The 23841-nt window shown below is 42.6% G+C and overlaps 1 protein-coding gene across 4 annotated transcripts in view; it reads left to right on the top strand.

Annotated features, from left to right (window-relative positions):
• CHD6 (chromodomain helicase DNA binding protein 6) overlaps positions 1 to 23841 on the top strand; it is a 194903-nt gene that overhangs the window by 76953 nt on the left and 94109 nt on the right. For all 4 annotated transcript variants that reach the window (XM_043884657.1, XM_043884655.1, XM_043884656.1 and 1 more), the window contains 2 exons: positions 8203 to 8350; positions 10151 to 10300. In XM_043884657.1, coding sequence (XP_043740592.1) covers positions 8203 to 8350; positions 10151 to 10300 — 298 coding nt within the window. The remainder of the gene's footprint in view (positions 1 to 8202; positions 8351 to 10150; positions 10301 to 23841) is intronic.

Here is a 23841-nt window from a genome sequence, read left to right as displayed (position 1 = left end):
AATTGGTGTCCTCAGATCCAAGATGATCGATATCATGTCTGCAAAACAAGAAATGTGTAATCAGGAAAAAGGAATAGTCAGAAAACAAGAACGAATGAATGAAAATTTAAAACATGGTTGCCCACACTCATTCATCAAAAATTTTGAGCAGAGAAAGGAATAGGGGAGATATATAAGATCTGAGTTGATCAACTTTAGGATGTGTGTCGGAGAAGGCAATGGCACCCCACTCCAGTACTCTTGCCCAGAAAATCCCATGGACGGAGGAGCCCGGTAGGCTGCAGTCCATGGGGTCTCGAAGAGTCGGACATGACTGAGCGACTTCACTTTCACTTTTCACTTTAATGCACTGGAGAAGGAAATGGCAGCCGGCTCCAGTGTTCTTGCCTGGAGAATCCCAGGGACGGGGGAGCCTGGTGGGCTGCCGTCTATGGGGTTGCGAAGAGTCGGACATGACTGAAGTGACTTAGCAGCAGCAGGATGTGTGTAGCGGTTGCTTAATGTTGATGAATAAAGAACTAGAGGCAGGAATGTATTTGGAGTGAGAGAGGTATCCGTCAAAAGCAGATCTCTGGCAAGTTGGATTTGGTGCAAGTAGGGATGGCTTGTATGTTTCATTTGAAGCCCTTCTATGTTAAAAAAAATTTTTTTTTCATTTGCTGTGATCACTTTTAATAAGTTTGTTAAAACTCTGCTTTGTCATCTTATAAGTATGTGATTTTTTAAAAAATATTATTTATTTGGCTGCATCAGGTCTTAGTTGTGGCACATAGGGCTCTTCAAGGTGGCACCCATTTTCTACTTGTTGTGTTCAGGCTCCAGAGCGCTTGGCCTCTGTTAGTTTGCGGCATGCAGGCTTAGCTGCTCCACGGCATGTGGGATCCTAGTTCCTGGACCAGGGCTTGAACTCACATCCCCTGCATTGAAAGGCACGTTCTTAACCGCTGAACTACCAGGGAAGTCCCTGTAATGTTTTTGTTTCTTTTTTTTTTAGCTAGGATATCACAAACTTGCATGATCTTCTTTTTGATGATGCTAATGATGTGCTTAGAGGTTCTGAGAACAGGGAGATACGGTTCACATCATGTCTGCAGATGACTCCATCTACACCAAAACCATTAGTTTCGGGGGTGTGTTTTTCTTTTAACCAATATCTTGAAAAATCCGTGCTTAAGTCAGCTCTGCGTGTATAGATGGAACGAATATGGGTGGCAAGTAAAAGTTGGATTAAGTGTGCAAATGAGCTCTCTGGAGTAACGTCCAGGATTTCAGTACTGTCCTTCCTAGAAGAGGCTCCGAGCCTGTGGCGAGGCCCGGATTAGAAGCTTTTCTGGAGCGTGGTTCCCTGAGCGGGGCAGTGGCTCCCAGGCTGGGCCCCCAGGTGCTTGCACATTTGTGGAAGCAGTGATTGGCCTCATGTGCTGTTTTCAGTCCTCCTGAATTTGGGGGTTATGGCAACTCACTGTGGAAGTAACTGATTGTTTCCTGCTAAAACTTCGATGAGCATTTTGCCAAGTTTAATGTTAAAATGAGGAGATGAGTCATTTTGAAATAATGCAGTTTGTCGGGTAGATAAAAATTTTTCAATACCTGGAATCCATGGGGAAAGTTAATAAAAGACTCATAGCCATGAATCTCAGACAGTGTTCTGACACGCGCCCAGACTTTTCTCCTAGTACTCAGATCCAGCACTTGATTTTTAACTCTAAATTCAAGCAAAGAAAGCTGGAGGTAGGGAACTGGAGATGGAGCTGGGAGGAGAGTTTGAGGAAATCTGTCTTGTGATTAATACTATAATTTTCTACGTGGAAGGCAAAAAGGGTACTTATTTTTCTTCTCTCTCTTTTTTTTTTTACTTTTTATTTTGTATTGCAGTATAGCTGATTAACAATGCTGTGATAGTTTCAGATGAATATCAAATAGATGTATGCATTCTCCCCAGACCCACGTCCCACCCAGGCTGCCACATAACACCGAGCAGGGTTACACTTTGTTTATCCATTTTAAACATAGCAGTGTGCACATGTCCTTTCCAGACTCCCTAAACTATCCCTTCCCCTCAAAAAAGCGTACTTACTTTTCTAATGCAAACTGTGGAGAGTCAAGATGTATAAAATCTTGGCTGATGAGGTTTAGCAGTAGACAGGAGTGAGAGTGTTTTGGGGCTGAGGGCTGCTACTGAACTGCTGTTGGTCATACCTGATCCTTGTCCTGCATGGATGGTACAGTTTATATATGTTGGAAGTTTCTTGCATGTCATAAATACATGATTGATGCTTTCTTTAAAGTGGATATATGGATATATGTTATAAAATCAAGTTGAGTTTTATTACTAAAAATAGGTATTTTGAGCCTCTAAAATCTTGTCTGCCATTTTTTTTTTTCCCTGTAATGTAATTTGTTCTAACTCTGAAAGCTGGAAAAACAAGGATTATAAAAATTAGATTGCTTTGATGTGGCCTCAAGTGTCATTAAACGGTGAGAGTATTAGGCCTTTGTATTATGAGAACCGCACTGGTTGCAAGTGACATAAACCCAACTCGAATTAACTTAAGAAAAAGAGTAACAAGTGGGTTCACTGGTTTAGGGAGTCAGAACCCGGGGCTCCAGTCAAGAACTCCACAGAAGTCTTTGTCCCCCACCCTTCCTGAGCCTCTTTGGGTGTTGGCTCCATCTTTGACGACTGCCTTCCTTCTCCAGATTGAACTGTGCCTGCCCGTAACTCTGGGCTCACAGCTTAACAGACCTAGGACCTAGGAGGAAAGAGATTGTTCATTTTCCTGCCCACTCCTGCCAGAAATTAGTCCTTTTTTTAAAGGAAGGAGTCCCACCTTTGGCCTTGCGAGGTCGTGTGTCTGTCCCTGGACCCGTCCCTGCGGTAGGGGTAGGACACCGTAGCCCAGCCTGACTTCCTGCTTACTCTCGTGGTTTGGGGTCAGTGTTGGTTATCAGCAAAAAGGCAATCAGTGTCCACTTTAGCCATGGTACAGGTATATGTGAGAATAGTTTATGTGTGTGTGTATAATTTATATGGTTTTTCTTCAACCGTTGTGAGGATGAGTTGCAAATATCATGCCTTTTTATCCCTAAATGCTCCAGTGTATCTTTTCTAAGAGTAATGCCATTTTCATAACCATTTGTTGAGTTGCTGCTTTTGTTTCCGTACAGTCTGTGGAGAGACACGCTTTTTTTTCTTTTTTCTTTTGAGAGACATGCTTCAAATCATGCAAATATCCTGTGTCTCTTCAAGTTGTTCTCCCCCAGATTTAGCATTTCTTGATGGTTCTGGACTATACTTATCTTGACTATAGTGGTTACAAAATGATTTTCCAACTCCACCACCGCATCTACATTTGCTGTTTGGATTGTATAATAAGCAGGAGCTTTCCTTTCCCCCTCATTTATTCATTATTTGTCTGTCTGTCTACCATGGGTGCGGATTCTTATCATTTTCAACAGCTTATAATTCATTACTGACCTTAATTACTTTCGTGCTCACATGGCCCCTGTCTTGACCAACGAGAGTTCTCCTAGCCAACTCCTGTGCCCTTTTGACATGCTGCCTTCGCTTTTTTGGCCACTCCCTTTACTTTAGACACAAGATGTTTCAGGCTGATCTTATAACTTGCTTCTCTTGGAACCAGTCATTTTTGTGCGGAACTTTGGAATTCGAAACCAAAATCTTGACTGCTGTACGTGCAGATTGCACTTGGAGCATCTTTGCTTGTTGGCTTTCTCAGTTGTCAAAGCTAGGGGGAAATACACAAGACAAACACGTGTACATATATGTACATGCACATGGGTACATATCTACATGCACACGCAATATACTCATAATGCATGTGTACACGTTTATATGCGTGTGTTCATACAGATACTTATCTTAGAAAGCATGTGTCACACTGAGGCCTCCAGTTCATCCCACAGTCTCTTCCTTGCCTTACAACATTTCATATTTACGTCTTCCTGGGTGAGAACCACAGCTACTAACGTCAACACATTTACTAATTTGTTTAATCCTATTACCACAGCTAAAATGGCTTCAGAACTGCTTCCCTTATATGCCTACCAAAGAGAGGTCACCTTTTGTTTGCTGTTCTCCTCACTTCTCCCCTAAACTGAAAGTATATAGTCAGATACTATGTTTATAAATTAATGAGTTTTTTTTTCCATCTGTTGAGTGTGGTTATGTTTTTTCATTCAAAAAACACCTAGGTTTATTTATTTCAACTTGTTTTCAGCTTTCATTTAAAAAAATTTTTGTATATGTAACATGCTTCTAAAAGTCAAATCTATATAAAAAGATACTTACCCCTTGCTTTATTTGGTTTATCCTCTTTGTGTCTCTTTTTGTAAAATAAGTAGATATATGCAAGGTTTCTTATTTTCTCTTTATTCTTTCATAAAAAGTAGCATGTTAGTGTACTCTTGCACTTTGCTTTTTTCACTTAACAATATATCTTAGAAATCATTCCATGGTAGTTTGTAGAATTCTTTCTTAATTGTTTTTACAGCTGCATAGTACTCCTTTCTATGTATCTTCATTTATTCACCACTTAGATTTGGACATTTAGGTTGTTTTTCATTATTTTGAAATTATCAAACAATGTTGAATAACCACATGCATATGTGTTTCCATGTTGATGGAGGTGTATCTTTAGAATATATTCCTATAAATGGAATTGTTAGATCAAAGGGTACATACATACATAATTTTGTTACATATTATTTGACTGCTATGTTTGAAAAACCTAGAACTCCAAGGAGAAAACAGTACATTCATGGTCCAAATCCATCTGTAACAAAGTAGGGGTTAAAACTTTCAAGTGTAAGTTTTTCAAAACTCATTCCGAAGATGGGGAAAACACATTTCATCTTCCTCCTGGAGGATGAATTCAGGTGGTATTTTCTTGATACCCTATTTGAAAGTCCCATTTATAATCTCACAGGGAATCTTTTCTTCCTGATACTTGTCTTTATCGGAAGAGCTCCAGCAAAAAGTTTTGAAAATCAAAATTGATTCTTTTGTCAAAGGTAACATTCAGAAAATCACTATGAAGGTGTCTCAGGTAGAGTATCTTCTTATATTTCCCCAAATAGGTAAGCAGGTATCCCTAGACTTGTTCCTGTTTTACTCATGTATATTTAAGAAGGTGTTCCCTCCACCCAACCCCACACCCAGCCTCTGGCTAGGAAACCTGCGATGCCCCAGGCTTGACTTTGGAGGGGCCTAACTATAGCTTCTCCTTGTCATCGTTTAATGTGTTTCTGAAAACATGGGAGGCAAACATATACACGTCTTATAGTAAGGTTTAGTATTTTAAGGAGGTTCTATTCCTTAATTCTGTCTTAAGCTTAATTTAGTTTTAAGCAGGATATTTTCACAATGAAGCACATGTTTCTAGCCCATCTATATAATGAATATTTAAAATGGAGATTAAACATACATAGATAAAATTTTCCAATATGAAGCTATATTTCGTAGAAAGATAAAATTGATTTCAAATGTTGGAAGGATTTAAGATTTTATAGAAGATTAAATGGGATTCCAAGCATGTGATTATTATGGTGACTATATTATATCTATATTACTATCTCTAAATGTGTGTCCAAAAAATGAAGCACACACCTTCTTCTGTTGAGAGAATCAACTATGGAGTTGTGATTTTTTTTTTTTTTTTTGGTATATCTGAGTTATTGGAGTGTTTTGTAACCAATTCTTTTGGTGATTATTTTGAAATTCCAAGAAAATTAAGAGAAATTTAAAGTTTTTGCATTTGTTGAAAGGGAGACTGGGGATTTAAAAAGAAAAAGGGAGGCAGGAAACATGATACAATGTAAACAGCAAGGGGATTGTGAGTCAGCTGAGCTGAGCACCAGCCTCTGCTGCTGCTGGCTTTGGGGCCTTTGCGCTTTTTAACCTGTTTATATATCTGGAACATGAGGCTCACCTGTCTGGGTCCCCTCGCAGAATCGCGGTTGCTACAGTTATCCAAGACAGGAAACACTTAAGTGCTTTGTAGAATATAAATTGCAATGTAATTTTCTTAGTGAGAAGCCACGTAACATGAGATAAATATTCCAGTGAAAATTTAGTATTTTTTTTTTTTTTTTAAGTTTAGCATCTTTTAAAACTCTTTTCACCGGAGTCTTCTGTCCTAAGACTGGTAAGAAGTAGTCTTTCTCCCTTGACCCACACCCCCACCCCCTGAGTTTCATTTCCTCAGTTTGGATCAAAATAATCTCATAAAGAACTTTGCCGATAGATAGGCACACCAGTCTTCAGCCTACGGAATCAAGGGTAAGAGTTGGGTTTTGCCCACCTGATGAGTGATCCACACGTGAAAGGGTGAAGGGTGTTGGGAGAAGCAGGCTGACCCCACGGTCCACGCCGGGTGCTGTCCCACTGGATCTTCCGTCTCTGTCCCTGTCTTCCCCCACACCTTGCAGTGACTCACCTGATGGGAGGTACCAGTAATCGTGGCTCTTTCCTCGTCTTCCACCTTCTGCCGAGACTTATTGACACTGCTTCTGCCAAGACCTTCTGGTTCTGCTTTTGTCGGATCTTTCACATCACTTATACCCTTGCGTTTTCACTGATCACATCTCGCTTGAGTCTTCTTTCTCCCTTGCCCAGTCTTGCCATCGTGCCCTTTTCATGCAGAATGAGTCTGAGCTCTCCAGCCTCACGTACCCCTGGGTTCTTTCCAGCTTCATCAGCGTAGAGCTTCTTTTCACTTGCCCTGTCATCCAGCCACACAGACTGTCTTTTACTAAAAGAGTCTAACACTCTTCCATTCCCCAAGAATGTCAGGGTGGTTACGCACGTGCCTGGTTTAAATACTTTCTCTTCCATTTACTAGTGTGTTACCCTGGAAATCTTAACCTCACTGTTTTTCTTGATAAAATTAGGATAATAATCCTATCTGCCTTAAATGGTTGCTTTGAGGAGTAAAGGAGATAATACATGTAGAAGTTTAGAGAACTGCGCCTGCATGTAGTAGGTGTTACATACAAATTAGCTGTAATTATTATTATTATTGTCTTCTATCAAAATTCTGTGTGTATCTTTGCTCAAATGTGTTTTTCCCAAATCTCCCCAGTTGTATCCATCCATTAGCACATCCATCTATCCAATGAATATTTCATCGAATCCTTGGTATGCTTTAGGCATAAGACTACTACTCGCTGTGAGGAATACAGAACTTAAGCGCATACTGCCCTCTGGGAACTTAGTGTCTGATGGGAGAGTGCAGAGAAGTATAAACTGTTCATCCATTCAGCACATGTTGATCAAGTCACTGCAGAGGATCCGAGGTTCTGTTTAGTTCTGAGCCTGGTGTCACGTGTAATGGCTAACACTGGTGAAAGATCAAAGTTTGAATGCCTTAGGCAAAGCACAGTTGAGGCGCTTGAAAGAAAGTAAAAGTTGCTCAGTCATGTCTGACTCCTTGGGACCCCATAGACTTGGGACCCAGATCTCCTGCATTGCAGGCGGATTCTTTACCAGCTGAGCCACAAAGGAAGCCGTTGTGGTGCTTGGGAGTGTAGAAAAGGGGTTTTATCAGCCAGGAGGGACCAAAAAGACTTATTAGAGATGTTGCCATCTTAGCAGAGCCTTGCAGAGTGAATTTTGCCCATCTCCACTTCTCTCAAGGAGCATCCATCTCCTGCCATGGGTGATGGCTCTGGGTGATCGGAATTTTGTCCCTGTGACCTCCTCAAGGGCTATGGCAGTATTGTCTTCAGTTTTGAACTCCTAGCACTCATTCTGAGTCTTACATAGATGATTCTCAATAGATGGTGATGGCTTAGGGAAATGTTCCCACGTAATTTAAAGGGAGCTTGAAAGTGGATGATTCTCAGTATCTGTGAAGCAATTCAACTTCCTAGAGAAGATGTTTATTTGAAAGTGGGATTTTGGGGGGGCAGGGAGGTGTTTGTATCATTTTACTTCATGTCAGATTAATCATATCTACAATAGTTGTGATGGGGTGTAAAAAAAAGTGAATTTTACATCAACCCATGTAGATGTTTCTTCCTTTTTTTCTGCAAATTTCTGGCAGGAAACTCTTGTTGCTTTCCCATTAAAGCCTCTCCTGGCCCCAGAATTCCACGATGTACCCTCGTAACTTGAATCACATGAGAAATCTTAGCTTTAAGAACTGCCCAACAGTTTTAATTCTGAATTTCTCCTTGTAGCAAGGAGCAAGGACCAACCCCAGTGGAGAAAAAGAAGAAAGGAAAAAGGAAAAGTGAAACCGCAGTGGAGAGTTTAGAGCTGGATCAGGGCCTGCCGAACCCATCCCTGCGGAGCCCCGAGGAGTCCACTGAGTCTGCAGACAGCCAGGTACCGCTGTGCCGGGAGCCCGGGCGGGCACGGCGGCTGCGGGGCGGGGTCTCGCTGACGCTGATCCTGGTGCTCCTCTCCCCCTGTCTCCAGCCCACTTCCCTCACACCCAGACCTGGGCTGGGCTTTCTCTGTGCTAGTGGGTGACCACAAGGCTCTTTCTCTAGCATGCTGGTCCTTAGACTAACAGTCTCCCAGCTGTTCAGTGGTGTTGGCTTCCTTCCAGGAGAGTCACATGTATCAGGCTGCAGTGAGAGGGAACGTGGAGAGGGGAAGTGTGATCCAAATTAGGTGAGGCTCCGAGGGCCTCCCTTGCCGTGTAGGTGATGCATTGATGGCTCGGAGTGCTAATAAGCCAGTCTGTATGAGGACACGTTCATAATCCCAGATGCTGGGAAAGTCAGGGATGGATTCCTTTTGCCAAGATGGGAAGGAAAATTTGGCAAACACAGAAACAAGGAGTGGCCCACCCAAATGAGATTTCTGAAGACACACCAAGGTGGCTACAAGACATTGGTAGGAGTTTTCTCCCTTGAGTTGAGGCAGCCTCTCTTGGACTTGAATTCTGATATTTCAAAGTGCTGTTTCCTCTGACAACCGTAGCAGTTTATCTGGGCCCTGCTCCCACAAGGGGCCATTTAGGATAAGACCAACTTACTGTACTTTAAATCCTGTGATCTCCATTGTAGGAAGGTGTCAGCTCCTAATGTCACAGTGATGAATGAGTCGTGGTGTCTGGGGTGTCAGATCCGAGACCCCCTTTCACTGCCTGTATACTTGGGTTAGTGGCTCCCAAGTCTCCTGATTGGCAGAGGAGCGAGTGCATCCAGTCCGTGAGGGTCGGCAGGTAGTTCAGTGTTTCTAGTATGGTGACCTGCAGGTGGGACTGAGGGAGAGCCTTTTATGTGGAATTCCTCCTGTAAAATTGAATGTCATTGAGGTGACACAGTAAAGACATGAACACAAAGAGAGGCCCAGGAGGTATCTTTTAGATGATAAGGGCTGGGGGTGGAGTGGGGGTGAGGTTTGGCTTTCCATTTTGTTTTGTAAGGTTTAAGTGTTGAAGACTTAGCTGGCTGAGTGGATAGTTCCCGGAAGTGTTTCTGCTGCTTGGATGTGATGGGTAGAGATGAACCATGTGTTTTTCTGCTTGAGGAAAGCCACTGGGTTGCTTTGCTGTAGACTGTTATCTCTCTTAAAGGTCATAAGCTGTTTAATTATAGTCAGGTCCTTACATGGTGAGTCACGAATCTCATTTTGTCACACTCAAGACGTCAGCTTGCATTACAAAGGGTGGTGTTAGGAGATTCTCAAAGTAATTCCGAATAAAATTGGTATTATTTAGTTGTTTGGAAGTACACGGCAAATCTGGTGAACTTGGAAAATTGAAAATAAACAAAAAAAACCTGGTAAGCATTGTCATAAACCTGGAGCTTCAGGCTATGCTTGGAAGGGACCTCAGAGATGATGAAGTTACTTCCCATCCCTGTTTCACTGGAATGGAAACCGATCCTAGAAAGGAGGGGGAAAGTACAAGCAGAGGTAATAAAACACATCTCCCTGGATCCTGAGACTACACCTTCTACCCTGGATCCAGGGGGTGTGGCTCCCTCTCCTGAAATGGGTCCTGTTTTGAGTGAATTTAGTTCTGAAAAGAGTTGTGTTTAGGGCAGATCCTTCTTAGGAAGTTGGAGAGAGCTCCTGTGAGTGTGAGTGAGTGTAGTATAGGCAAGGGTGTCCTCGTGCACACTTTTCCCTCCGACTCACTGAGCGTCTCTGGCGGGTGTGTTTGTCCTGCAGAAACGACGCTCAGGGCGGCAAGTGAAGCGCAGAAAATACAACGAGGACTTGGACTTCAAGGTGGTGGACGATGACGGGGAAACCATTGCCGTGCTCGGGGCCGGCCGGACGTCCGCCCTCTCAGCTTCTACCCTGGCCTGGCAGGCGGAGGTACGGCCTTTAGACTGAGGCCAGCAGTCACTTCGACTGCCTGGTGGAATTGTGCTGCGGCTCTTTTTCAAAGCATAAGTTTGATCACTTTAACTGCAGTTTCTGTCCTTCAGGTGGCTTCCTGCTGAACTGAAAGTTCAGACTCTTGTCTGTGCCTAGCAGGTCCCTCTGTCATCATACTCTCCCGAATCCACCTAAGTTCGTTTTTCAGATACACGACTTTGCGCCATCTCTCTCATTACTCTCCAGCCAAAAGACTCGCCTCTTTTAAAGCCATGTATCAAGCCATTCTTTCCCACCTACTGCCCTTTACCTGTGTGGTCCCTTTTGGTTGGAATGTTCTTTGCCACATGCCTCACGTGACTCTTATTTGAAGTAGACCCTTGCCCCTGTCCTAATGATTCTTTTTTTTTTTTTCCGATTAATTATTATTTTTCTGACTGCACTGGGTCTTTAGTTGTGGCACACAGGATCTTTACTTGAAGCCTGTGGGAGCTAGTTCTCTGACCGGGAATTGAACCTGGGCCTTCTATGTTGGAATCACAGAGTCTTAACCACTGGACCACCAGAGAAATCCTCTAATGATTCTTTTTATTTCACTCCTGTTTGTTTCTTTCATAGCACTTATTACAATTTATAATTGTGTTCTGATTTCATTTTATTTGTCTCTCCCATTAGAATGTAGAAGTGTGATATGTAGTAAATAGCTACTCAATGAACGGAATCACATAAAGCAGTCATTACAGGTGGGACTGGGGTTACAAAGGTGTGTGGCAAGTCCACAGCAGGGACAGGTCCTAGGACACCAGGATGAGTATCTTGGCTTGGTCCCTGCCTCCAGGGAGTTTTATCTGGGAGGAGAGTATGGCTATACTGGTACTGTGAGTTAAGTGTGGTCTTGGAAGTATGTGCTGGATATGGCGACTGGAGGAGGAGTAAACAGGAGAGGGAGGTCAGGGCTTTAGGAGAGGTGTTTCCAACGTGAACCACAGCCCCATAGCCGCTGGTACCAGAGGTTGTGATATGACAGTTTAATGAGCATGGTCAGACGTTGGGGTTTGATTTGAGGAGTGATGGGAGATGATTCCGGGGTGGTAGGGAGAGCCACATTATGCAAGGCCTTGGCCTTCCTCCCGTAGGTTGTACAAGGGGCCTGGGGCAGTGATGGTTTCAGGCGGAGAAGCAGGATGCCCATCTGTGCAGTTTAGGAATTTCCACTAGCAGCAGTGTCGGGGAAGACGAGGACAGCATGTCGTCCTGGTACCCCCAGATGCTACCAAGGAAGAGGGGGTGGGGATACATGTTGACAAGGAGGAGGTCTGAGCCAAGGAGCTTGCAGGGGAGAAGGCAGAAGCAAAAGAAGCAGCAGGCTGTGCACGTGGGATGCGCCTGATGCACATTCTGGGACACAGGCTGTCTGTCGTTATGGAGTCCCTGTTGCTGACTTGGCAGGATTCACGTTCTGCCTGTGCAGCAACAGCACAAATACCTGTCCTTCCTCCTGGAGGCCAGTGTGGCTCCTGGAGCTGAGGATGCTTTTATCCGTGCCACCCACCTTGACTCCCGCATCAAGCATTTTCACGTAATTTCTCACAGCCTTTTGCTCTGTATCTGCATAGAAAGTAGCTGGGAGCAGGGACCCTTATGCCTATGTTAACAATCAGGAAATAAGCACAGAACAATCCAGATCATAGCATTACATAGCAGCAGTGGATCAGTGATGAGCATGTAAGAACTGATTTTGTGTCTCTCTCTGGATCAGGGTTATCCAGCTAATGAGTAGAACACCTGATAGGAATAATAATTTGACGTAGTGTATTGCAGTACTTTTCAAGCAAATTTTAAAAGTAGTCCTTGCAAGACTTCTTTGACATGATAGGATTATATTGCTTTATAGTTGGTTTCCTGGGACTTCCCTGTGGTCCAGTAGCTAAGACTTCATGCTCCCAAGGCAGGGGGCGCAGGTTCAATCCCTGGTCAGGGAACTAAATCCCATATGCCGCAGCTGAAGGCCCACATTTTACAATGAAAAATGTTGTTGCAACTAAGACCCAGTGTGGCCAAATAAATGTTTACAGTGGGTTTCCCTTCCTTGGCGATTTTATGGTTGATTTGGTAGTTAAAACACTATAAGGGATTTTATTTTCTCCTAGTAGCCATTTAGCCAAAGTTATTAACCATATTTCAATTGTTGTTCTGACTTCTACCCCAGTACCTAAAGGGCAGTGTTAGCTGATCAGACAGAAATATCTTGAGAAGTTTTTATCTTAACAAAGCTCTTTTTATCCTCATGAAAGGTGCATTCAAGAGTTTTATGTGGTGAAACATAAGCTAGAATCTGAATCTGCATTAATTACACCTCAAAGATTGTGACTAAATTTAAAAAAGAAAGAGGCCCAAAATGTGGTTTTGGTGTTGATGTTCAGAAAAGGTAGCCATGTGGCTCTGGCCTCCACGCCACAGGACAGACCCAACCACCTTCCAGGGACTGAGCGACTGACCTGAGTCAGTGCTCCGTGGAGCCCTCTATTCGGGTCTATTTTACATAGTGGGCTCTCTGGGGAGGTCTGAACAAAGATTTCCCACACTAACACAAAGCCCCAAAGTCAGGGATCTCATCTAGGATTCCAGGCAATCCTCAGAGTGTCCAGGGGCCCAGAAAACCAGTAGAGGAAGATGAGACTTTTTCTTCCATCCTTCCCCAAGGCCCTTTGGAAGGGTGTCTGCCTGCTTGCTGGCTTTAACTTGGGGCAGAGAAGGGTGTAGAGTCAGCACCAAAAAGGCCCCACTGCTCCCACCCTGCTTTCTTTGCAGTGTCTTATCGGCATGCTCAGCCCACTTGTGTGGCTCCTGGCCCCTGTCCCAGCCCCACATTGCAACCTCAGCAGTGCTTACCTAGTGGTGAATTGCTGCAAACATCTTTACGCATGATTCATTCTAGCTCGGGCCTGGCAGGTAGCAGAGAGGCCTGCTTCGGAGTCTAGAGGACAGTCCCCTGGCTGGGGTATGGAATTGGGGGTGAAATATGTTCCCATCCTCACTGTGACTCCCTGCTTTCTTATTCTTTGTCAAACTGATGGCAGTGCTTGGAACAGAGACAAGCTTGCCTGGTTATGGCGTGTTTACAACGTATAGACTCCTACAAGGCGGTCTCGGTTTTTGCCTCCTGCAACTGGTGTGGTTTGTGTGATTTTTGCCTGAGACAGAAGGACTTGAATTTGAACGAGGAATCACCTCCCCGTGCTCTCCTGTGCCCACTCTTGCATCTTTGCAGACAGTGCCCTCCGCTTTGTCTGGTCTTTGCCTGCGCCTGGCAGGTGAGCGCAGTGGTCCCCTCACCCGGGAAGCTCCCTGCTTCCCCTCAAGCTGGAGGTAAGTGCCCCTCCTCTGTCTGCCTTGGCACTCGAGTGTGTTAAACTCTCACTGTCCGTTAAACACCTGCCGGTTTGTGTTTTCCTTTGTTGAAGCCTTGAACCATGTTCGGGTAGGGCTTGTAATCCTTTTCTTTTTCTTTTTTTTTCAACTTATCTTTCCAGCATGAAAGAGCTTCAATAAAGTAAAAGGTACATTAAACCCCAGGAACTATTTAGAGAGAAGTATGGCACGTCCCTCCTCTGTTCTGTGTGTGTTCATCATGCCCGATATACCCGGAACCCAGAGCCTGTGACTGCTCTGATGGGTCAGCGCCCTGCTCTGAATATCACTCCTGATTGTTCACGCCACCACACTGTAAACTTTTGCAAAAACAAGTGTCCCTTTTTAGTTGATCATAATTTTCACTTAACATAGGTAGTACTTGACATTGGGTAGTAAGTAACATAGAGAGACGTACATTTCATGTATTTATATATGTAAGTAATGAATAAATATGCTTAAAACATTATAGAAACAGGTATTATTCTCAACTCCTGGATTAGAAAGATGACAATGAGGTCTTTCTTTCTCTGTCAGGCTCTTGTTTCTTCCACGTCTTCACACTGGCCTGTTTTCCTGCTGGCAGTCGCCTTCCTCTCACTCCAGCCCTGACCACCGTGGGCAGGCCCCGGGGCAGAGTGGCTGCAGCTCTGCAGCAGCCCCGGTGATTCAGGACTTAGGCTGCCGTCCCACTCTGCCCGGGAGGATGGTTTTCATTCTTTCCGTTTCTTCGTTGGCCACACCACCGGTTCCCACCCCGAGTCTTTCCTCCAAGTGTCTGCTATCTTTGTTTCCTCTTGGGTGCCGCTGGCCACCAGTCCTGCTGAGGCTTTTAGTGTTCAAACAGCTGCGGTTTGCACCTTTGTTATTCCGTGCCCTAGTCCTCTGTCCTTCTTGCTCCATTACTAGGCTCATTTTCCCATAATACCAGGGCAGTTTTTGGCTTTTCTCAGTGTCCCACTCAAGAATCTAAGGTGATTTTGCCTCTTAACTCCTGTTTTAGATCAAAATTCCTGCCTGATTTTCTTCTAAGGAATGTAGCCGCATTCTATTCTCATTTATCCCCACTCCCCATTCTGTGTAATTTTTTTTCTATTAAGACTGTGTTCCTTGTATCCCAGATAGGCATCCTGCTTCCCCTATACTGGTCCTTTCATCCCATGGGTATGTTTCAGCTTTCCTTCCTGTTTGCAGTCCTCTTATGACCCGGCATCCTTTAGGGTCCAACGGAAAACACACTGTTTGAAATTCAAGCTGTTCATGCTTTCTGCTCTCTTGCTGGACTTAGGGTTACTGTTGTACTGATTAGGATTTACCCCTGGCACACTTCTAAGAAAAATATGTTTTATTTTGCTTCCACTGAGAGCTAAGCCCCTGAGACTGGGCACCTTTTTGAATGCAACTTTGGACCTTCCATGGCATTTGGTAAATACTTAATGTTTTGAAAAGTGGGTTGTGTCTCACTAGAGGCTCTCCTTATTCTAGCTAAATAGAGTGAATCAGGTGGTTGGTTGAGGTTGGGAGTGGTGTAAGTTGAAACTTTTTTCCCTAAGGGAAAAAATTAATTTTATGAGTTTCTGACATGAAATTGAATGAATTAAAATGGTCTTCTTTGAAGGATAATTTGAGAAAATTCCAAGAAGTTGAGAACAGATGGCTGTTATGGAAGTGTGTTCGGCAAGCAGATTTAGTTTATATCTGTGTGTATCTGTATACACTGAGTGTTTATACACACATGATCATGCTTATGCACGGTCTCTGTTTAGGAAAAAGAAATCCTGATTTTCCAGTCTTCTTCCTACTTTGATGTGTATTTTTGGTAACACTAGCCTCTTTTTTCCCTTTTATTAGGATAGAGTAAAAAAAATCTGTTGTAAAATTTTGATGATAACTATTGTTTTTTTTTTTAATTTTAGTGTTATCCTCTATTCTTTAGTGCCAAAAAGCAAACTGAAGTTTTCATATTCCTTAATTTTTAGTTAAAAATTCTCTATAACAAAGAATGCTTTAAGCCCTCCATCCTTTTAACCCTCAGAGTAAAGTTCTGAGCTTCCTTCATCCACATATTAATGTTTCTGTGGATTGGGTCCTGCTTAGAAACATCTTGCCATCAGAAGCCATCTTTTTCTGCTCTTCATGGTTGGTAAGAATAAGAGACTATTTGAAGGGACTTCCCTGGTGGTCCAGTGGTTAAGAATCCACCTGCAATGCAGAGGGCATGGATTTGATCCCTGGTCCGGGAATTAGAATCCCACATGCCATCAGGCAACTAAGCCCATGGGCCATAATTTCTGAGCCCACTCGCTCTAGAGTGCATGCTCTGCAACAAGAGAAGCCACTGCAACGAGAAGCTGTCACACCACAACCAGAGAGTAGCCCCTGGTCACAACTAGAAAAAGCCCATGCACTGCAACTCAGAGCCAGTGCAGCCCCCTCCCCTCAAATATATAATCAAATAAGTAAAATTCTTTTAAAGAGAGAGAGCCCATTTGAAGTCACCTACTGGTGAGGAGAGACCATGGTTCTTTCAGCACGGGTGCACGCGTGTGAAGGCTTGTTTGCTAATCTGGTTCGTACAGACTTGGAAGTAGGTAGGAAAGCAGTGATGAAAGTCTAAGGCTTATAGACATCTAGCTTATTTCCAAAGCCTCTTCTGATTTGGCCAGCTGCTCTGGCTGTGTGTGCCCGTAGCACTTGCTCTATACTACTGTTCCCATGTTGCGTTGTAAAATCTTTTAACATTATTTATTCAGAAATATTTATTGAGTGCCTACTACTATTGAGTACCAAGGACTGTTCTGAGTGCTGGAGATAACATCAGGGAACAAAAGAGCCGGAAGTCCCCGCCCTTGTGGAGGGAGCCTATAGCAAAGTGAGAGGAGCCTGTGGAATGCACACAGCCCATCTCCTTCTCCAGATGTTTGCCAGGTGTTCAGCCTACGTGGGGTGTCAAGCCAAAGGGCTAAGCTCAGAACTTCCAAAGGGTAGAAATAACTCAGGAGAGGCTGGTTATCAACCTGGAAATAGTAAAAGTGTGTAGTGTGTCCATGGTGGTAAGTGCTATGGAAAAAAAAAACATCAGAATAGGAGTGTTAGGAAATTCAAGAATGAAGGTTGCAGTTTTAGATAGGGTGATCAGTGTTGGCCTCACAAAGGTAATATATGATCCAAGAACTGAAGGAAGTAAAGGAGTGAAGGAGTCGTGTGGGGAGAAGAGCATTTCAGGCAGAAGAAATAGCAGAGTCCTGAAGGTGGAAACGTGCCTGGTGTGTATGAGGGACAGACAAGGAGACCTGAAAGGTGACAGAGGAGATGAGAGGCTGGGTACGCATTCTGTGGGCTTCTGAAGACCTTTGGGAGACTTTCGGTTTTACTCCCAAGTTGAAAGAAAAACATTTTAAGCAGTTTAAGTAGAAGAATGACTTAAATGAAGGGGCCATTCTGAACGTTGTGTTGAGAATAGACCAGTAGGACAGGAGTGGTAACAAAGCGACTACTTAAGAGATGATTGGGAATAATCTGGGTGAGAGATGAAGGTGGTTTAGACCAGGGTAGAAGCAGTGGAGGTGGGGAGAAATGGCTGGGTTCTGAACGTACTTCGAAGGTAAACTCAACAGGATCTCTTGGCTGATGAAATAGGAGCTGATAAAATGTGGAGCGAAAAGAGAGGAGTTGAGAATTACAGGATTTTTGGGTTGAACATCCAGAGGGATAGAGTTCTTTTTAATTCAATTGTAAGAAAGCTGTAGTTTGAAGGGATATGGTTGGGGGCTTGGCTAAGAGACTAGGAGTTTGGTTTGGGAACATCTGAAGTGTGAAATATTTCTGAGATAGGTAGTGATGACAAATAACAGTTAGATAAAGGAGTTTGTAATTATGGGGTTCTAAGCTGGATTAAATAAATATGGCAGTCCGGACAACATGCACGCCTGCGTGTTAAGTTGTTTTTGTCGTGTCTGACTCGTTGCGACCATATGGACTGTAGTCCATCAGGCTCCTCTGTCCATGGGATTCTCTAGGCAAGAACACTGGAGGGGATTGCCGTGCCTTCCTCCAGGAGATCTTCCTGACCGAGGGATCAAACCTGCATCTCTTGCATCTTCCACACTGACAGGCGAATTCTTTATCACTAGCACCACCTGGGAAGCCCAGGATAAATAAATATGGCAGGCAAGACACATATAGCCGGTATTTAAAACCATGAGACTGGATGGGATCACCTAGAGAATGAATATAGATAGAAAAGAAAGCCCCAAATCTAGGCTCTAGGGAACTGCAGAAATAAGAGTTAGTGTTGGAGGATTCTATTTTCAGGTAAGAAATAGTCAGGCATGGCAGACCAACACTCGCTGCAAGGGGGAAGAAAAAGGTAACTTGCAAAGAACATATTTTTAAAGGCATCAGCTAGTTGTGGAAGCAGTAAAAATGAGGTGCAGTAAAATTCCAGACGGAGAAGAGCTATTCCTAGATGAGCTGATCATTGCTGACTATTTCCTTCTCTGGAAGCATTCTGTAATTCCAGGCAGGGGCTGAGCACCAGGCTGGGCCCAAACAGAGACCTACTCTGGGTTGATGAGAAACTGTCTGACCCTGCTGGTGATTGATTATGCAGGGCTGATGAAATGATTGGAAACTAGAGGAATCCCCAAAGCAAGGAGCCTTCCCCAGGAGACGTTTGCTGAATTCTGGGGTAATGCAAGAAGTTGGTGGCTGAACCAGAAGGCAGATTGAAATCTCACAGTCTTGCGTTACTTAGGAGATAAAATCTCACTGAAAGGATGGGTCTACTGCAAAACAAAACTGACTGTCCCTTAAGAGAGATTGTTACCCTGCTTGGGATTGGAAAACTCAGGGCTGAGGAGTAAAAAGACCTGCCGAGCTTACAGTCAGGTGACCTTGGGCATTTGTTCTCAAGGAATAGATTAAACAAGAGATGGACTGAGTCTTAACAAAACGGTGACCCAGTCCTGACCCAGCAGAGCCTGATTGGACTAGACCAGTGGGACCCATTCCTTCTCCCTGTTCATCGAGGAGAAAATAGAAAGCATTTGGAGCTGCTGTGATTCTTTTGTTCACAATATTCACCATACAATAAAAAATTATTAGACATTGAAAAGGCTGGGAAATTGACTAAAAATCAAGAATTTTAATGGAAGCAAACCCCAAATGATCCAGATAATGAAGTCAGCAGGAAAAAAAGTTTAAATTACTATGATTAATGAGTTAAAGAAAATAGAGGAAAAGATGGACAAAATAAGTTTTAAAGTAAAGAATTCCAACAGAGAATTGAAGCTATAAAGAGAATCAGATCAACACTGTAAAACTGAAAATATGTAAAATTCAAAGCACAATAGGTAAGTTTAAAAGCAGATTAGATATAATAGAAGATAAGATTAGTGACTTTGAAGACAGATCAGTAGAAAATTTCTAAACTGACATACAGAAAAATGAATGGAAAGAACAGAGCAAAACATAAATGCATAGAGCGACCACTGGGATGCAGTGAAAAGGTCTGATGCTCTGATTAGCGTCCTAGACGTGGAAAAGGAAAGGTCAGTCACTTAGTCATGTCCAACTCATGGACTGTAGCCTGCCAGTCTCCCCTGTCCATGGGATTCTCCAGAATACTGGAGTAGGTTGCCATTTCCTCCTCCAGGAGATCTTCTCAACCCTGGGATCAAACCTGGGTCAGTGGAGAGCCAAAAAGTTCCCAAAACTGATGGAAGATATCAATCAGTTGATTCAATGTTAGGTAACCCCCAAGCAGGAAAAACGTGCAAAAGAAAACCATACCTATGCATATCTTAAACTGTAGAAACCGGATACTAAAAGAATATCTTATAAATCACTAGATAAAAACTGACAACTAATATTATATTAAATGGTACAGTATTGAATGCTTTCCCTCTGAATTAGCAAGTAAGAAAAAGATTCCACTGTTCTCATTTATATTCAGGAATACATTGGCGGTCCTGGCTACTGCACTAAGGAAAAGGAAGAAATACAGGCATGCTTTGTTTTATTGTTCTTTGCTATATTGCACTTTACAGATACTGCTTTTTTTTTTTTTTTAACAGTTTGAAGGTTTGTGGTAATCTTGGATCAAACAAATGTATTGGCACCATTTACAATATACTAATATTACAATATACCTTTTACAGTATACTTATTTTATAAACTAGCAACATCAGATCAGGAATGGAAAATTGTAAAATGCCACTTATGATAGTATCAAGGTATTAGATACCCTGAAGTAACTCTCAAAAGATATATAAGCCCTCTGTATGAAAAACATGGCTGAAACAAATTGAAGAAACCCTAAATAAATGGAGTGATATATGACATACATGTATTCAAAATTAAGCTATCTGTAATTCAGTCCCAGTCCAGATCTAGGCAAAGTGCTTTTTTTGGTGGAAATTGACAATGGAACTACAGAAGACCTACCCTAACCAAGGCAATCTTGAATAGGAAGAACCCAGTTGGAAGACCTACAATCCATACTTTGTAATCAGTTTGCAAAAATGAGGACAGGGTAGTGTTGCCACAAGAACACGTAGACCAGCGGGCCAAAAACAGAGCTGTATGTGGCTGTTGAGCACTTGAAATAGCCTAGTTTGAACTGAGATATGCTCAGTAAAGTACAGAGTAGAGTTTTAAAGACTCGGTATGAGAAGAATGTAAACTATTTCATTAGTAATTTTATATTGATTGCATGTTGAAATGATATATTTTCTGTGATAGTTAAAATGTTGTTACAGTCAAATTCATCTGTTTTTAAATGTAGCTACTGTTGTTGTCAGTCACTAAGTCATGTCCGACTCTTTGAGACCCCATGAACTGCACCACACCAGGCTTCCCTGTTTTTCTCTGTCTCCTGGAGTTTGCTCAAACTCATGTCCATTGAGTCAGTGATGCCTTCCAACCATCTTATCCTCCGTCGCCCTTTCTCCTCTTGTCTTCAACCTTTCCCAGCATAAATGTGGCTATAAGAAATTTTAAAACTATGTATGTGGCTTGTTTGTGGCTTTGGTGGCAGCAAAGATTCCTTCAATGGACATAAAAATACAAGAGAGGAAAAAAAGGTGAATCATACAGAACTTCTCTTCATCAAAAGACACATCTACAGTTTGAGAGGGCAAACCATAGATTGATAGAAAAAGTATAGATCATAACAGAGTACTCTTATTCAGAAATATATAAAGATATAAACTCTTGCAAATATAAAGAACTCTTGACAATAAAAAAAAAGACAATTTTTAAAATAGGCAAATAACTTGAATAGAAACCTCATAGGGCCAATAAGCATATGAAAAGGTACTCAGCACTTTTTAATTATCAGGGAATTGTGAATGAAGGAGGGGATGTGAGAGTTGAACTGTAAAGAAGGCTGAGTGCTAAAGAATTGATGCTTTTGAACTGTGGTGTTGGAGAAGACTCTTGAGAGTCCCTTGGACAGCAAGGAGATCCAACCAGTCCATCCTAAAGGAGATCAGTCCTGGGTGTTCATTGGAAGGACTGATGTTGAAGCTGAAACTCCCAATACTTTGGCCACCTGATGCGAAGAGCTGAATCATTCGAAAAGACCCTGATGCTGGGAAAGATTGAGGGCATGAGGAGAAGGGGACAACAGAGGATGAGATGGTTGGATGGCATCACTGACTCAATGGACATGAATTTGGGTAAACTCTGGGAGTTGGTGATGGACAGGGAGGCCTGGCATGTTGAAGTCCATGGGGTCGCAAAGAGTTGGATGTAACTGAACTGAGTACACATCCACTGGAATGGCTGGAGTTTTCAATACTCATGATGTCAAGTCAGTGAGAACTCCCATGAACTGCTGCTGGATGTAAAAATGGTTGCTACTACTTTGGACAAAGTTCTGACAGTATCCCTCAAAACTAAACATATAACCAACCTCATAACCTAGCAATTGCATTCCAAGGTAAGCAAGTGCATTTATATGAACATTGAAAGCAACCCAAATATTCCTTAGCAATAGCAGGGATAAATAAGTGGTGGGCAAATAAATAATTTATACAATAAAATACTGCACAGTGATACAGGAGAATGAACCACATGCTAGATGATTCCATTTGCATGAAACTTAATAATAGGCAAAACTAATCAATGGTGGTAGAAGTCTGAAGAGTGGTTATGTCTAGGAGGCGTGAGGATCTTCCAAGAATGTTGAAAATTTAATAGAACTTTATCTCAGGGGGACTTCACTGTGTATGTGTACATGTCAAACGTCGATAATTGTAGGCTTAAGACCTCTGCGTGCTGTATACCTCAGTCACTTACAACATTATATGGGCATGCCTGGCCATTCCTTGATGAAGACTATAGCACGTTTATGTCTGTAAGACCAGTATGTAAACTCAAAAGACACACAGTACATAACCGGGGAGGGGGGGGGGTGAATTTAGGAAGGAAATGAAATTGTAAGGAAGGAAGTTGGGTCATTAATCTAGTTTCCTTTAACCCGGCCTCTGTTCCTTTGCTTGCTGTCCACTTGTCATAGCCCGAGCTCTGTTTGTTGCCTGCAAGATTGGGGTTGTGATTTTACTGCTCAGGAAAGGACATCTAGTTTGGGCGCTTCACTGGTAGCCATCTGGACAAGAGAAGTTAAGTCCAGGTATATGGAAAAAGAGGGAGGCTTTAATTATATGATATAGATCAAGAATAACCCTTTATCTTTCCTTTGTATTCCATCTGTCTTCCCTGTTATTTAGCATTCAACCAATATTCATTGATCACCCACTGTTGTCTGGCTTTCTCAAGGTATCTAGCTACACCAGTGAGTAAAACAAATAAGGATCCCTGCCATTACAGGCTAGTGTGATGGGAGAAGACAGCAACCCACTGTGAACTGTCGCCTCCTCCTTTTCTTATGCATAAGAATCAAGCAGAGCAAATATACTTAGAGGAAACCAAAAGCTGAGTACTGTATCCAGCCCCAGTTCACTGATCTTCCAGTTGAGCAGTGGAAAAGACTTGTCGTTTTGGATTAACTTCACAATGCCATGTGTCCAGGGGGACATAATGAATATGCGTAGCCTTTGGGAGCATCTGTCAGCGCCTGCTGATTTCCATACTTCTCTTCCACCATCTGCCCTACTCATCATTTTTTACTATCAATTTTCTGGGAAAAGCTTGATTTAAGTTCTTAGAAAATATGTTTTCTATAATGGTATGACTTTGGGATAGCTGAGCCCTAGAATGGGTAGACTGAAGGCAATGATATGCAGCATAAATCATCCTCTTGGAAAGTTCTGAGAAGGAACCCAGCTCGTTATTCTGAGAGTTAGGGTTGTGGTGTGTGTTCTTTTCATACACTGTTCTAAGTCTCATATTGTGATAAATGCCAGATCTGGAAAAGTCACATAATGCAGTTGAAACCACTGAAATTGCTCAACTAAAATCTTAGGAAGAACATTTAACAGGAGTGTTCTGACCCAGTGTATCCTTTTGTAAGTTTATTGTTTATTTTATTTTTATTTTTTAATTTATGTTGTTTAATTTTATTTATTTATCTTTAGTTGTAGCATGTGAATTCTTTTTTTTTTTTTTTAAGCATGTGAATTCTTATCTGCTGCATGTGAGATCTAGTTCCCAGTGAGAGAAAAAAAGTGAAAGTCACTCAGTCATATCCAACTCTTTGCGATCCCCTGGACTGTAGTCCACGAGGCTTCTCTGTCCATGGAATTCTTCAGGCCAGAATACTGGAGTTGGTCCCATTCCCATCTCCAGGGGATCTTCTTGACTCAGGGATTGAACCTGGGTCTCCCACATTGCAGGCATATTCTTTACCATCTGAACCACCAGGGAAGCCCTAGTTCCCAGACCAGGGACCAAACCTGGGTCCCCTGCTTTGGGATTACACTCTTAGCCATTGGACTACCATAGAAGTCCCAAGTTTGTTGGGTTTTTTTTTAATGCAAATTTTTTTTTTTTTGCAAAATTTTTAAAATCAAGTACTCCTCTGTAGAAAAAGATTTCATGGAGATTAGAAAATGTTGATGTGTATCAAGGGTAGAAAGGAAGGAATTAAATTGTTTCCAGTTGGGATTTGTAGTCAAAGGATGATCAGTAAAACAGAAAGCCATTTCCAGGTACAGAGGAGA

This window comes from Cervus elaphus, chromosome 23, assembly GCF_910594005.1.
Source record: "Cervus elaphus chromosome 23, mCerEla1.1, whole genome shotgun sequence".
NCBI classification, from domain to species: domain Eukaryota; kingdom Metazoa; phylum Chordata; class Mammalia; order Artiodactyla; family Cervidae; genus Cervus; species Cervus elaphus.
Note: the sequence above shows the minus strand (reverse complement) of the source record. Positions and strands in the feature narration are given on the sequence as shown.